This window comes from Anser brachyrhynchus, assembly GCF_964034855.1.
Source record: "Anser brachyrhynchus genome assembly, chromosome: 1".
NCBI lineage: Eukaryota > Metazoa > Chordata > Aves > Anseriformes > Anatidae > Anser > Anser brachyrhynchus.
Genome location: NC_137694.1, coordinates 83603851 through 83619710, shown reverse-complemented (window position 1 = coordinate 83619710; position 15860 = coordinate 83603851). Strand labels below are relative to the sequence as shown.

At 37.0% G+C, this 15860-nt stretch overlaps 1 protein-coding gene across 4 annotated transcripts in view; it reads left to right on the top strand.

Moving 5' to 3' along the window:
- The window catches only part of ROBO1 (roundabout guidance receptor 1), a 702920-nt gene that overhangs the window by 645211 nt on the left and 41849 nt on the right, over nt 1-15860 (top strand). For all 4 annotated transcript variants that reach the window (XM_080587354.1, XM_080587355.1, XM_080587357.1 and 1 more), the window contains 7 exons: nt 248-329; nt 497-665; nt 766-932; nt 4052-4173; nt 6597-6828; nt 8106-8227; nt 11709-11880. In XM_080587354.1, coding sequence (XP_080443480.1) covers nt 248-329; nt 497-665; nt 766-932; nt 4052-4173; nt 6597-6828; nt 8106-8227; nt 11709-11880 — 1066 coding nt within the window. The remainder of the gene's footprint in view (nt 1-247; nt 330-496; nt 666-765; nt 933-4051; nt 4174-6596; nt 6829-8105; nt 8228-11708; nt 11881-15860) is intronic.

The window sequence follows — 15860 nt, the reverse complement described above, 5'->3', positions numbered from 1 at the left end:
GGAATAAATGCTACAGAACGGGTAACATGAAGTTAGAATATGCAGCTTTTTCCCTTCTTTGAAGAAAGCTCAGAAACATAGCCATTAACTTCATGCCTTCTAATGTAAGAAGTTTCTGGTTCAAAGTTTTTTGCAGTCTAATACATTTATCCATATTCATGGAGAAACATGCAGAGATGTAATTACTTTTCTAGCCCACTGAGTGCCTGATTGTTTCAAATATTTATTCTTCTCTTTTCCCACTCAGCTAGGCGACACCGGTCGGTACACCTGCATTGCTTCAACACCAAGTGGCGAAGCTACATGGAGTGCTTACATAGAGGTCCAAGGTAAATCAATTAGGTTTTCTCTGCATGGAGAAAATACGTAAAAGAAAGTCAGAAATTGAATTGTAGTAGTTATGCGACTCTGTCATAAATTGCCAGGTGAGATGTGAACAGCATTTAGCTTACAGCTTCTTCCTGTCTATACTCAGCATTTTTCTCTCCTTTGTTAGAATTTGGAGTCCCAGTGCAGCCACCAAGACCCACTGACCCAAACTTGATTCCTAGTGCTCCATCAAAACCTGAGGTTACAGATGTCAGCAGAAATACAGTAACATTGTCATGGCAACCAAATTTGAATTCAGGTGCAACTCCAACCTCTTACATAATTGAGGCCTTCAGGTATACGAGTCTCATGCGATCATGCTGTACTTATGTTTATATATAATATATTGTTAAAGAGGCACGTGCTAACCTGCTGTTGTGTGTGTTTTATCCTTAGCCATGCATCTGGTAGCACCTGGCAAACTGTAGCTGAAAATGTGAAAACAGAGAGTTTTGCAGTTAAAGGGCTAAAACCTAATGCAATTTATCTATTCCTCGTGAGGGCAGCAAATGCGTATGGACTAAGTGACCCAAGCCAAATATCTGATCCAGTGAAAACTCAAGGTAAGCTTTAGATATTGAACATTTTAGGTGTCCAAAGTGACTGTCACAAGTTAACTGAGAAATGTTACATGGAAAAATTTTACTAGCTTTCAACTGTCTATCTATACTGGCTATAATATATGCTACGTAGTAAAATGCATTGTTTAAACTTGTATTTCCCTATAACACAGACTCTAAAAGCTGCGTAGACAGCATATCATGCTCCCCAAGAGAACCCTAGTATCTCTTATCCAAAGATAGTTACGTCCTGCAGAATAGCTCTTGTTAACAACAGAAGTACTCTCTGATTTTTGAAGTTATCACACAAAACCTAAAATTCCATGGAAATGTTATTATGTCCAGTGAATCAAATGAGGCTTAGGAATGAGACAGGGAGAGAAATAGCACGCAATGTGATTTGTCTTCTGCTGCATTAAGAAAGATAGAAATTTTAAATTTGAAGGAATTAGGTGTTGTGGGCCAGTAAAGAAGAACTTCAGGCAGTGTATTAGAAGTATTGCAGTAGTGCTACTGTTGAAAGTGAAACAATAGGAAAAAGAGACATTTACAGACAGCCAAGTGTAAGACAGGGCTGTATTATAGCAAATTAAAGAGTCATCTGCTGACTCCAGCCATGGACTTAATCCACATATGTAAAATTTAAAATAACCGTGTGTTCACTATAAAAAATAAATGACACTTACAATAACTTACAGGAAATAATACTTTGCAACATAGCAGCCTGCATTTTTCCTTGATTATGAGCAAATAGAAAGAAAATGAATATATTCTTTTCCAAAGAAAAAGTGATAAAGATCATCTTCCTTTTTTTTTTTTCCTCCTGTTTTACTGGAGAATTTGACCCATGGGCTTATTAAGAGCACCTGTGTTGTATGTTTGTTCCTTTGTTTGCAAAAGTAAGTATATACTTGTTTTTGGAAGGAAGTTCCTTAAAGAAAACATAGCATTTTCTGTTAGCAAATTTTCATTTGTTCTGAAGGCAAGTTTTTCTCATCTCCCATGAGGAGTGAGCAGTTTCATATTGCTATCCTTTGTTATTATGCATTTCTCCTGATGGGTAGCAATTTCCTTGGATATATAGACAGCAGAGTTATGACCACATAGAAAATAGGAATTACACGGGTTCCTAGGTCTTCCCCAAAGGGCAAAGTGTTTTTATGCAGGTAAGCAGCAACATTCTATATGAGTCCATTTTTCATGCAGTGTAGTTTCATCTGAAGAGACGAGATGTGTATCAGGGTTGAATGTCCCAAATGAACTGATCACTGACTTGACTGATAAACAGCAAATGAGGCAGAATATTTGTTCACTCACAGAAATGAGTTGTTTATAATGGTACAAAAAAAGTTTACCTGTCCTCTGAGATCTAGTAGAGCTGAAGAACTGAGACCATGCAAAACCTAAGAGCAAAGTTAATGGCCAACAGATAAAATTTTCATAAATAGTAAGAAGCATAATAAAGTGTCATGTTCTTTAATGCTGTTCCACTCTTCTTCCATAAACATTTCCGTGTTCTGTAAGGTTAGCTTTATACAAGCTTTTAGTCTGAGCTAGTAAGTTCAAAAATTTCCCAGTTAACTTTTGTTCCTAAGTATTTATTGTCTTGTCCAAAATTCATACACAGATCAGGAAACTCACCTACCTTAACCTTTAGACTTGACTAACATTGACAAAATAACAACATGCTTTAGTATACTCACTCACAGTCCCTGTCTTGGAAGCTTCAAAGCCTAATCAAGAAAACAGGATAGATGATATACACCATTCAATACCACAGATGTGCAAAAGACTGAGGCTATTAATAGTTTTAGTCATATTGTTGATAACTCATCTTTTATGACTAGTAGCAAGAATATTACTAATTACTCAACTGACTTTCCTGTAATATTCTAAGCAGGACGAGATTTAGGCAACTCTCCAAACAGAAATGTCTATCTTTAATGCTCTCAAAGCATTAAAGGGAGGGAAATGCTCTGATAAATGGACTGTATAAATAGATACAGTGGTGAATCAGTGGTGTTTCTTTGGTTTGTGTGTGTTTGTGCTTATCAGTATTCCTTGCTAAGAATCTGAATTTGTCACCTATTGACTGTATGCTACCCTCAATTTGCTTTATTAACATTAGAGAAATCTCATCATCTTGCAAATGTTTGAGGCAACTGTATGACAAGACTGCAAAGTAGCAAAGGCTTTGTATTCCCAAATGGGAGAACTACATTTTTGGAAAGAAAGGTGTAAAAAGTTGGTAAACTGAGAATATGTCCACCATGCAAAAAGTATGCTTTACATACATACATGCTTTACAAACAGCACTATCCAAACCTCAGCTTTCAAGATAGTCTACGCACCTGCAATGACATATTTGAGTAGTTGTAGATGGATATATATATATATATATATATATATATATGGTTTCTTTCTACTGTCTCTTTGGCCCTTTTTGTGAGCAGACAGGTGTGGAAGTTACTAAGGTCTTCCGAGAACAGAACCCTTGAAGATTTTCTGATCTTACCCAATTGCAAGAGGAGTTCAGACAGAGAAAGTAGTAGGCTAGAGCAAAAGTTACGTAATACATTACCCTGTATCTGGAATTCTGTTAAAAAAAAAAAAAATCACTCTAAGTACTTTCCGTGAATTTCCGAGTCTGTGACTTTAATTGTTGTCAGCATGGTATTTGCTAAAATGAAGTGATCAAAGGAAGACATGTGAAAGCAACATAGAAACTATGTTCCTCCACTGTCCATAGTAAATGTATATTTTAGACACCCTATTAGTGACTGCTGTATAGACTTTATATATGTCTAGGACAGTCATTCCATTTCAGCTGAATAAGCTTTTCAAGAGCTCTGCATGTAGCAAACGTGTTTCCATTGTACTATTGCATATTTTGAGAGGCATTTATTGCTTCATGTGTATGAACAATCCTTTTAGCTTTAAATAGACCAAATGTCAGAAGAGCAAGACAACACTCATGTAGATTTTTCTTACATTATTGGGAAGTACTTAGGATATGCTTCACTGATGAAAGCATCATATGTTTTCTGATACACTTGTTTGTATTTACATATGCTTATTTTAACAATTATATATTGTGAGAATGGAATCTTAAATTATTACAGATGTTCCACCAACAAGTCAGGGTGTGGATCACAAGCAGGTCCAGAAAGAACTAGGTGATGTGGTACTACATCTGCACAACCCTACTATCCTTTCTTCTTCCTCAATTGAAGTTCATTGGACTGTAAGTAAAAATCTGTGTCATGGTGGTGGTTATATACATTGATGAATTGTACTCTCTAAGTGCTGTGGAGTCACACTTTAAGAGGTGTGTAGTTTGTACACCTGAAATTGTTTTTCTTTGGATTGAGTGCTGCTTGGGCTTTGTATTCCTACTTCATTAAATTTTGTCCCATTTTCACCATTGCTCCCCTCTGTAGGGAGTGCTGCTTATCACATGGTGAGTGTTTCCAAGTTCTCCTCTGGAAACTAACAGACTGATCAAAACTTTCATAAGTCAAATCATTTGAAGATTTTGCACTGGTTTCAGTAGGAAGTGTATGAGTCCCCTAATGAGATAGCCTGGGAACTTCCCCATCTGTCAGACCCCACTGGAGGGAAATACTACATAATTCTCTTTGAAACTGTTGCCTCTGTCCTACATACATACTGGGAAACACATACAAACTAATAGAGCCTCATCTGAACGTATTCTTCTTTCCATGGTGCTATGAATGCACACAGTACAGGGAGAAGATGCAAAAATAACAATTTTGAGATGTTCTGTTGATGTTGATCTGACAGAAGGAAGCAGGAAGTTGGTCATGTGGAGAATATAGTAGAGAAAATGGAAGAGTGAGAAAGCAACATTGTAGAAGCCCTGAAGCAAGGGAAATGAGAACATACATGAAAACGGTTCAAGTAGGCTTAGAAAAGACTGGGGCCTCAGTGAAGGAAAGGTTAGAAATGTCTTGCTGTGGGAAACATTTGGCAACCAAAAGGTAGAAATGAGGAGAGAGAACAATATGGGAAACTAGAAGTAACAAATAATGAGAAACGGAAATCTAATTCAAAGAAGACCAGCTTTAAAACAGAATGCAGAGAGAAGAAAAAAATGGGGGAAACTTATACTAGTGCAGGAATAAATCGAATGAGAGTAAGATTATAGGTCTGTTGATGTCCTCCATCTGTACAAGTCAATATATTGGCAGGAAGAGCACAGGGTGTAATCCCCGTCATGCTGTGACAGAACATTTTGAGCAAGAACAAAGGCATTTTGACTTTGTAGAAGAGTCCTAGCCCAACTGAGTCCTGGTCCATGACCAGGGCTCCTCAGTGCTGCAAGGTAATATCAGCTGTGTAGTTATGCTGTCACGTGCAGTAAGGCCACCTGCAGTAGGCAATCTCCTGTTTTAACTAATAACATTAAAACAACCTTGAGGTTCCTAGCACAATTTTGTTTGACCTTTACTTACAGAACAACCTTTTCCAGACAGCCAATTTTTGTCAGTTTCTTGGGTGGCCTGTGGCTTCTTTGCAATTTCAAAAGTAAGCATTACCTCAGTTTTAACTAACACACACATTCTTTACGTGATTATTAAAAATGAAAGATGTTGGTTTTTTGGAGTAAAATAGCAAGCAAGCAGTTTTATTATACCATTGTATAAGATTTTTGAAAAAAGGGAAAATCTGGTGCACCTTTTTAAAGTTTCTTATTGTTGTTTTTGGAGTTCCTTATTCATCAGAAATTGAAAGCGGTAGTTAATGCTCCACAAGAGATCACTTCTACAAAGTAACTTTCTGTTGCAGTTATAGCCAAACACATTGAATCCTGTCCTTATTTACATTAAGGTCTATTTCTTCATACATGCAATATAAAATGGCCTCAGTCTCAAATTATTTGGGACTGCCGAATATCATTTTGATCTGCTTTACCAAGTCTCATCCTTATTACCATATTGATTTTTGTGAGCCTCTTCAGAACACTCTGAAAACATCTCCTCTCCTCCAGCAGAGGAGCCTCCTGCTGAGTCAGTGATCGTGGAGCAAGTGCTTGGACAAATCTGTCCTTTGACAGCCTCCAGTCTCATCAGAACAATGTAGATAGTGCCAATTGGCTGCCCTTTTAAATTGGTGACTCCAGAAGGAAGCAGGCAGGAAGCAGTGCTCATTTCATGAATTTTGGGATGCTTCCACACCTCAGGAGAGCTGGCAGACTTGCTGTTTGATCTGTGTTCATCAGCATGCACTGCAGAGCCATCGCTCCCCTGGCCTCGCCCACCTGCCTTGCCCCATTCTGCAGAGCAGATTGGGGTGGGCAGTGTGTGTGCTGGGTTCCTTCAATTCTGGCAAGACTCTCCGTGGATGTAAAGGTGGTTCATTTCACAGAGCTAGGGTATATTATACAACTCTGCTATCCCCCTTTAATGCTTTCATAAATCTACCGAAACTTGTGCAGTTCTACCAGCATCAAACAGATTAATGCACTTGTGAATCAGACCTGTAATTTGCTGTAATTCAAGGAGCCTGTGTCTCATTCAGCTTTGTTCTTTTGAATAAAATAAATGGATAGTTCAAGGACTAAAGTCACAGACAACATCCACAGTTCCTGTTTATTAAACAAAGCGTTGTGTGTTCTAAATGGGTGTCTTTCTGTTGTTTTGCCAGGTGGACCAACAATCCCAGTATATTCAAGGATATAAAATCTTGTACCGGCCTACACCAGCATCCTATGGAGAGTCAGAGTGGTTAATTTTTGAAGTGAGGACTCCAACCAAAAACAGTGTTATCATTCCAGAGCTGAAGAAAGGTGTAAACTATGAAATTAAGGCCCGCCCCTTTTTTAATGAGTTTCAAGGAGCAGATAGTGAAGTGAAATTTGCAAAAACCCTAGAAGAAGGCAAGTAGGAGCCAGACTGTCTTCATCTTTCCTTTTTGAAGTAGTATCCTGGCCTGCTTTTCTCTGATATGTTCGTTATTTGATTTTGTTTGAAGTGCGTGCTGTTTGAGAAGAGCAATCAGCAGCAGAGGAGACTGTGTTGGACTGATCATTATGTGAATTGTTTGGTGACATCGAAGTAAATATTCAGAACCATGTGTGAGAGACAGAGAGAGAGGGATGTGCAAACCCCCCCTTCAACAGACAATGGGAAATGTGCTTTTTATCTTCACTGCAGTGTGCACTCCTCCCTGCTGAGTTCATGGTCTGGTCACAAGTGACTTCTGTCAGATTCAAGCACTTACTAATCACTATCTTGAGTAGATAGCAGACACCACAGAAATCATCAAAGTGCTATAGCTGAGGGAATGGAAACCACATTCTTAGAAAGCTTTTATATCTGGATCAATCAGTAATACAAAATGAAAAGATGAATGAGGGCAACAGATATAGTGAGCTAAATTATGTATTTCCATCTCAAACACATGCTAAAACGGGAAGGTTCATATAGCTGTTCCCTTTGTTGTAGCTTGTCTGGTATCTCAGGCATAATGAGTATGCAAGGTGGCCGGTGTATCAGAACAGGGATTTCAGTGCCTCTGGCAGGATGTGATACCTTTTGCCTTCTTTCTTCCTACCTGGTATAAATACGGTGTAGCTCTGGTTTATTTCTGTGGGTAGTTAACTATGTTCATCCTAAGCATCAACTAAGCATCCAGTTTTTAGAAAGACTATTTAAAATGCAAAATGTAAACCTGTCAATGGAAACAAATTCAGTCTTGATTTTAACAAGTTTTGTATTACTCATTAATTTTTACACACTAGAGAACTAAGGTTTAACATTCTATTTAGGGTCAATTTACAGACTTTATTTTTCAAAACTGTTGATTCTGGATGAGATGATTTGAGACCAATAAGGAATTCAGTGCTCAGGACTGTGTCATGTAATGGGTATCTGAGTTTGGAGAGTCTGGTGGCCTGCGTGTCTTTTTCTATCTTACAGAGAGACTGCAACAGAAATTAGGAGCCTGGCTGTAGGTTCACATCACTTACCTTGTAATTTTCATTGATTATTGTAATAATAATTTTAGCTTGTGGGCAGAATTGCCCTTAAGGAAGGTTGGAGAGTAAATGAATGTATTTGTGTAGCCCAGAAACCAGTTTTCCTTTAAAAAAAAAAAAAAAATACCCCTCACTGTTGCATTTGACGTATTCAATCCTTTTCTCCAAACGAACAGCGCCCAGTGCTCCACCTCAGAGTGTTTCGGTAACTAAAAATGATGGGAACGGGACTGCAATTGTGGTCACCTGGCAGCCACCCCCCGAGGATAACCAGAACGGAATGGTTCAAGAATATAAGGTAATACTTACATGCCTGTGTCCCCTGGCAGTGTTGGCTGGGTTCTGACGGGTAAGTTGTTTGTGGATTCTTGGCTCCATCTACTGGTTAAAGTCAGAGCACATCGAATGCAAAATGAGTTTGGATCAAACTCCATATTTAGTAATTCTGTCTAAATGGTAGAAAGCAATTAATACAGCCTCTATTAAATCAAAGCAAAGGGTCAACACTCATAATTAAAACTACCTTCTTGTCTTTATTATAAATTGAGAAATGCGTACACAAGCTGAGAAGGAGCTATACCTGTTTGAGAACCATTTTGTGACTCAAAAGACATTGGCTAAGGTAATAAATATGAACAGGTTTACTAAGCTGAAAAGCTCAGGGATAATAATTAACAGTATTAATATCTGAGTAATTTACTTGTATCTGGGTACTTAAATGGAAAACTTTCAAGTAAAGAATGAGTGCATAATACTAAATGTATTAAGCGTATAGAATTTTTCTTGTCTGTTACACAAACACAGCTCTCATTATGCTATATAATTTTTAACAAATTGTAAGTACATTATAAAATATTTATTTGACGTTCATGTAGCAGTAGACACTGTATTTTCAGTTCAAATTGTTTTGAGCTAATTTATGTAACAAATTAAATTAAGCTTGTTTTTCCTAAGAAAGCTACAGACATTTTAAATATCTAGTTGTGTATATCAAGTAAGCTTTACAGCCAATAAGTGGCAGGTTCATCTGTTTCAGTCCCTGCATATGGGCATTATTGAGAGAAATTTTTAAATGAAATTTTCTGGGCTATTTTTTCAGGTAAAACACTGTGCTATAGACATATATTCCTAGCCTTTAAAATTCATTCTGCTATTTTGTTTTTTTTCAGTAGAAATGGAAAAGGGAAGAGATCACTAAGCGTCATGGTCAATTTAGAATAATAAAACACCTTTCAGAAACTGGTCAAATGGTAAAAAGAAAAAATCTGTTTGTGGCTTAGTTTCAGATATATAATGTAATTGGAAAAAAAGTACTTGCAAAGTTATTTTATTTAAAGACAGACCTTGACCTGAAGAGGTGGATTTATTTCCATCGAGAAACTGCATTAGAGGAATTTTAAGGTTGTAAGGAGAAAACAATAAAGGTCAGGAAATTCATATTTCCAAGTAGATGTAATACCTAATATACCTCCTAACATTCAGAGGTAATAAGCTACCATGTATCAGAGAAAGCCGTCTTGTAGTGCTTGTGTAGCAGTAGGTGGCACACTGGCACATTTCTCTTATGTTTATTGTGTACGTTGCATAAATTTCCTTTGTGTTTTTCACCATAGACAGAAAACAGACACAATGAAAAATATATATATAGTTGCTATTTGAGCAGTATATATTTAATATTTTTCTCTAAAAATGCAAAAACAATGATCTACAATTAACTTATTTTTTTTAAAAAAAGGAAGCCTTGTAAAAGGAAGTCTTGTAAATTTATTTTTCTTGATGTTTATCTATCTCACATTTTTCCCCCAGAAAAAAAGTATGCGTGTTGGGGGTTGGAGTTTCTAAGGCAAGAATATACCTATGTAATTAAAGGATAAGACAAATAGGAAGGAGGATACCATCTTAATTGGAGAAGTGCCAGTAGCACACACAAAAAGCCAGGAATTCAAACCATAGCAGAGGTCATTCCTAGATGAAGTTAGAAATTCCCTTGTTATACTAATTTTTCTTCACTGATGTGTCTGTTAGAGTATGAATCCCTCCTTCATAACATTCTAAAATTTAGTTTTAACTTACCTGTTCAGGTATGCATTCAAATATAGTACTGGCAAGCACTGAACAACCTGATATTTAACTTACCATTCTCGATTTGTGGATCTCTGCATTTAATTGAGCTCCTAAGAACAAAGCATTTTTACAGATAAGTAGTGCATAGTTGCAAATATATAATAAATTGTTTTTATTGTTCACATATGCACTATTGTACAAGGTGGCAGTAACAATTCCTGTGAAAATGACTTGTCAAAATGCAGATATTTAAATCTTTTGTTCCTCACTTTGTCAAGTTCTTATTTAAATAATAGCATTTTCATAGACCTTCAGAATTTAAGAGCAGTGTTACTAATAATTATACCTACTTCTGCCTGAAACAGTCTGTATTTAATATCAGAATATAAAAAGGAGAACCTCTTCTGTTCTTTTTGTGTGCTCTGACCCGCTTTACAGAAGCAGTTCTATATGTGCTGCATTGGGATTCTATTTCAAAGGAGCTTAAAATATATTTCAGATCCTCACAGTGTCCTGCTAGCCTTGTTTCAGTCCTTGGCATCCGGAGAATGACAAAGGGTCTTAGAGTGTCCTGAAGATGAAATAAAGTTTACGGTATCCAGGAAAAAGGAGTCTATGGAAAGTGCCCTAGCAATTGTTCTGTAATGGAAACTCTAGCTCCCTCACATGGCAATCTCTACAGCAGCAGAACTGCACAAGGGATTAAGAACGGCTATCTGGGTAGTAAATCTTTCAGGAGCTCCGTATGTCAGAAGCACAGTCTTCCCTCCAGTGCACGATCAGCACAGGTTCAAAAGTGCTGACATTCCCAGGAAAGTTTGCTTCTTTACAAATAAGGCACCGAATTTAACTAATTTAAATTTCTGGATGAATATTCATTGTAGAGCAGTACATCTGTGGAAAATTAACAAAAAAGAAAACAACACAGCTTCATTTTTTTTAACAGATCTAGATAATCTGCTACTTCACTTTTAGTAGTAGTTCAGTGCTCAGCCATACTCTTAAAAAACATTTGACACACAAATAGAGCAGGCCCAAGGAGATTAAAATATCACATTGTTTCTCCCAGTCATTTAATGTGACTAGATATAATGCATTTGTAAAATGGTGAATTGAAGACCTGTGTCCTAATTACAACCAAAAATGAAATCTGACATCATACTGTTCTCTCAATAGAAAATGGCATATATGACTCAACCCTTGCCTCTCACTACCATTTTCAAAAAAAAAAAAAGGTAACGTTTTGATTCCAGCATGATATCAGTTCTCTTGTGATGTCGTGTTGAAAGACTTGCCCTTGCACTTCAGTAAAGAAAGCCTTGCTTGATGAAGGATTCCTGAACAAGAGAATTGCAAGTTCGTTTAACTGAATGCTGTTACTTTGTGGTTTATATGAATGATTTTCTTTGTTAAGGGACCTCTCTTACTTGTTCCATGTTACTAACACTTAGTTTTATTAGCACTGTTGTCATAGGTTTAATGAATTAGGATAAACCCATCAAATAATATTAGTAGTTGGATCTGCTCTTTGGAACAAGAAATATCTTTCCAGTATTCAGAGTGCCAAGGATGGTGATCCATGACTACAGATTTTAGAATATTGATAAATTCTAAATTTTTATCCAGCAGAAGGAAATGGGTCAACCTGCCTTCTAATTATCCTCCACCGTTGAATTTTAAACATTTATACATACAATACACTTACTTCCCTGCAGGTTTGGTGTCTTGGCAATGAAAGTCGATACCATATAAACAAAACGGTAGATGGTTCCACCTTTTCTGTAGTCATCCCCTCCCTCGTTCCTGGTATTCGATACAGCGTGGAAGTGGCAGCAAGTACTGGGGCAGGACCTGGAGTGAAAAGTGATCCGCAGTTTATCCAATTAGGTAAGTCTGCTGGTAATTCTGTCTATTGGTTTTGATGAATGTTGTTTGCTTGCTTTTGTCTTTTATGGCACCAGAAATACTTTCAGGACAGGTGAAATAGATAGTGTTACCTGATCTCTGGAACAGCAGGATTTGGCATTTCTGGCTTTAAACTTGTCCTAGAATTGCATCCTGAAGATAGGATTATAACAATGTAAATGTTTCGGTCTCCTAATTTAGCAGCGTTTCTTGGTTGTTGATTTTTTCAGTGAAATTTCACACTTTGGAATAGTGTAATAAAACATTTAGAGGAGTATGAATCACTAGTGTTGGCTCACTTTTGGTTAGAGAGTTGGTTTGTCTTGATCAGATTTTATCTTTCTTTATTGCTGAGAAAAACCAAGAGCATGCTACCATTAGGCACAATAAATGTCAGCTATGTGTGAAAGCTAGTAAATAACCCCGGAAGAGGAACAAGAGGTACACAGATGACTTAAAATTATTTTGACCTCCTAACTTCATTTACACCAAACATTCCTCTGTCGTAAATGCAGATCTTCATCATTTTTCTGGATGTATCTGGGAGAAATGCATCTTTGCTTTCATTAGCTGAAGAATATTTATAGTAGCCTTAGGTACAGTCATACAATGCTTTACCAATATGCCTGTCTCAGACTACTTTATCATTACAGTATATAATTTATGTATAACAAACAGGCAAACTCATCGTGTTGGTTTGGAATTTGTATCCCTTTCTATCTTTGTATCATTAGTAGATATTCCTTATTATTTGACTTTTTGTATTTAAAATACTATAATTATTGTGTGTGAAAACAAGAGTGAACAAGTAACGTATTCTCCAGAAAATTACATGTACGTTTCCTTGACTATTAAAAGGAAGGTTATCTTTAACTTATTTCACTTACGCAGGTATATAATTCCCAAGTACATGGAGATTTTAAGACTAAATTGCATATGGTCTATGTGATATTCAATTAATATTTGAAAAAAAGTCATAATTATTTGCTGGATTGTGCTTTCCTACAACCAGCTCCCTATTGCAGCTCCCTATAGCTTTCCACTCAAATTTTTTGAATGGCTTGGATTTTGAAAAATTTAAATTAAGCCGTGTAAAATAACAGGGTAGCATAGAGGTTGAAAGGCAAAGACTTCATAATCACATTTTTTTTTCCCTTTCCTCAGATGATATGTAAATGCTAAATGAAGGTGTAATTTATAACATAACTTAATCACTTTGGGGTTTTGGCAAGTGGAAAAAGAAACAAATCAGACTCTTGTCAGGATAAGATTTTTGCCTGCTTCCAACTTGTTGGCCTTACTGGTACTGTGTTAGAAGGCAAGAAGCAATCACACACTTTGGAGGGTGGTCAAATGTAGAAGTGTGCCGTTAGCCTGGTAAGAGTCATATATGTGGTTGGGGTTTGATTTCATATTTTTTATTGCTTGCTTTTAATTAAGTGGTGTGGCCAAATCTACAGGTACTACAGTAAAAATCCCATGGTTTGGTTGTTACAATTGGATAACAAAAACCTGGAGGGGATAACAGAAACTTGAGGGGATCCATGCCGCTAAATGCAGCACAAAGGACTACCTAGACGGTGCTGCCATCCAGCAGGCAACTGCAGGAGGCTGCTGAAAATTACTCTTAAAGCTTAAGAGGAGTACTCTTCATGAGCGCAGATCAAGCTAAAATCCTTGAGGCATATGAATGACTCCAGTTTACCTAGCTCTACCTTGTGGAAAGGGAATAGAAGTTCTCTTACAGCCTCCGCAAAGACTCATATTCTTAGCTGTTGAATGTGCTCCCAGCAGTGGGGCAGAGCAGACACTGCAGCTTTCTGGTAGCTCTTCTGAAGAAAGAAAATTAAGTTGTTGATGTCATCAGCTGGCACCTTTCATCAGCAATAAATAACATGGTTACAGTGAGAGAGAAGGGAGGCCAGGCAGGGGGAGGAAAAGGGACTAAGGATGCTACTTTTAGAAGGATTGAAAGAGTCCTGACTCCCTGTACCTATACGCTCAAGGAACTGTGTGTTTGCCTCTGACAACTCCCTAGTTTCTATCTTTCTTTTGTTGATCCCAACTATTCCTTCGGGAATATTATTCTTGATATCTGAAGTAGTATAATAGCTACTTTTTTTTTTTTTTTCTGGAACTATGTCAGAGGTGACATACTTTGCGATTTAGATGTTGACTTACTTTTTTTGAAGAATTTTTCCATCAAAATCAATGGTTTTTTTTTCTTACAAAAACATGAGACTAGATTGTAGCTGGCTCTAGAATGTCCGAAGAAGAGATTTAACACTTTTTTTTTTTCCTCCAGTATAGTGTACTCTCTTGCGCAGCGAACTCATTTTTGAGACTGTGTGCAGTGCAGGATGCTCCCAGGTTCTTGACTGTGAGCAATATATCTGGGCAGGGTTTCAGCCGAGTGTGTGACAGGAGGAAGTTTCACCTTTCAAGGGCTGCCTTCCAGAACAAGAGGGGAGGACAGGAGAAATTGGATTCTCAGAGAGCTGAGGCGTGCAATCATAGTACCATGCATCAGCTGAGCTGTGATAACTGACCTTGTGCATGCACTTAACCTGTTACAAAGACAGGTACAAAAGCTCTTTCAAAGCTCTTTCGTTTTCCATCTCTCAGCTGACATGAAGCAGCTCACTGAGCTGTGGTACCCTAGACTTCAGTGCCACTTGGGACAAGCCAACAATATACTTGCTTGTTATTCAGAATTACCTTTCAGTGCTTAAAATCATGAGATCAGCTGAAAAATCATGCATCTTCTTGTTTTATTTTTTTTTTTGATAGGTGTAAAGCTTGTAAAGCTTTCTGTAGGTTTCCAAGGTCTAGAAAACCATTTTTTTGTTTGTTTGAGAAGTTGGTATTTTACGTAACAAAAGACTACAAGAGCTTTGCTGCTAAGGAAAAAATACATACTTCATAAGAACTCTCTACAGCTCACTATAAATCCTTGTATGTATAATACTGTGCTGTGGAGAAAAAAAAATCATAGTGAGAAATATGATAAAACATTTTTATTGTCACAACATGTGACTTCAGGACATAGATTATAAAAATGCACTGTACAGAAAGGTGAGAATTATCAGATGAAAATGGTTTTTGCCAGTCTCTTGGCTAAGATTTGTGTAGTGACGTGATGCTACCTATGATAGCTCTGCTGTATAACATATCCTTGTTGGCAGATAAGTCATGAAATTGGAACATACTGCAACATATTTTGTTCAGGGTACCAGCTCTGAAAGGCCCCACAACACCAGTTAATGTGACTCATAAATGCATAATTTGTATGAATACATGCTATGCATTTTTTTATTGAGATGACTGTACAATTATAATTGTTGAGTGCATTTTTCAACTAGGGGATGTCTTAAGTGTACAAAATAGACAAACGTCTCATTGAATCATTTTTCTAATTGTTTTGTTTAGGAGATGTGCTTTGTGAAGTAGCTAAGATGCCTTTAGGGATATTATTCTGTTAGCCTTTCAAGTGCTTCCAGTGTGATAGTTGTATGGTGGGCTTTTTGTTGATATTTTTGTCTTGTGGCCTGCAAAGGACTTGATAAAAAGGGACTTTTTTTTTTTCCTCAAGCAAGCACTTCCAAACTAGCTTGGTGCTATCTCCTCACAAACTTTATGCTGTAAAATTAAATTGCAAAAATGTATTTTTTTTTTCCAGTTTTGGAAATGTGCATAACTACAAAGCAGCGTATTCTTAACCTGGTAGTATTTTACCAAATTTTCATATTGCAACATGCACATGTATTTGAGGAAACATCAGACATTGTGTTACAGATTCCAGGTGTTTTGCTTGTTTTGAGTTGCCAAAATTAACAATGTCCACAAAATATATATATATATATCTTCCTATTTCCTGTTTGTACATTTTGTATACTAAATGAGACAGATGTATTGGAAAGTACCATACTATAGGCTGTATACATACAGGACAAAGATCAAGT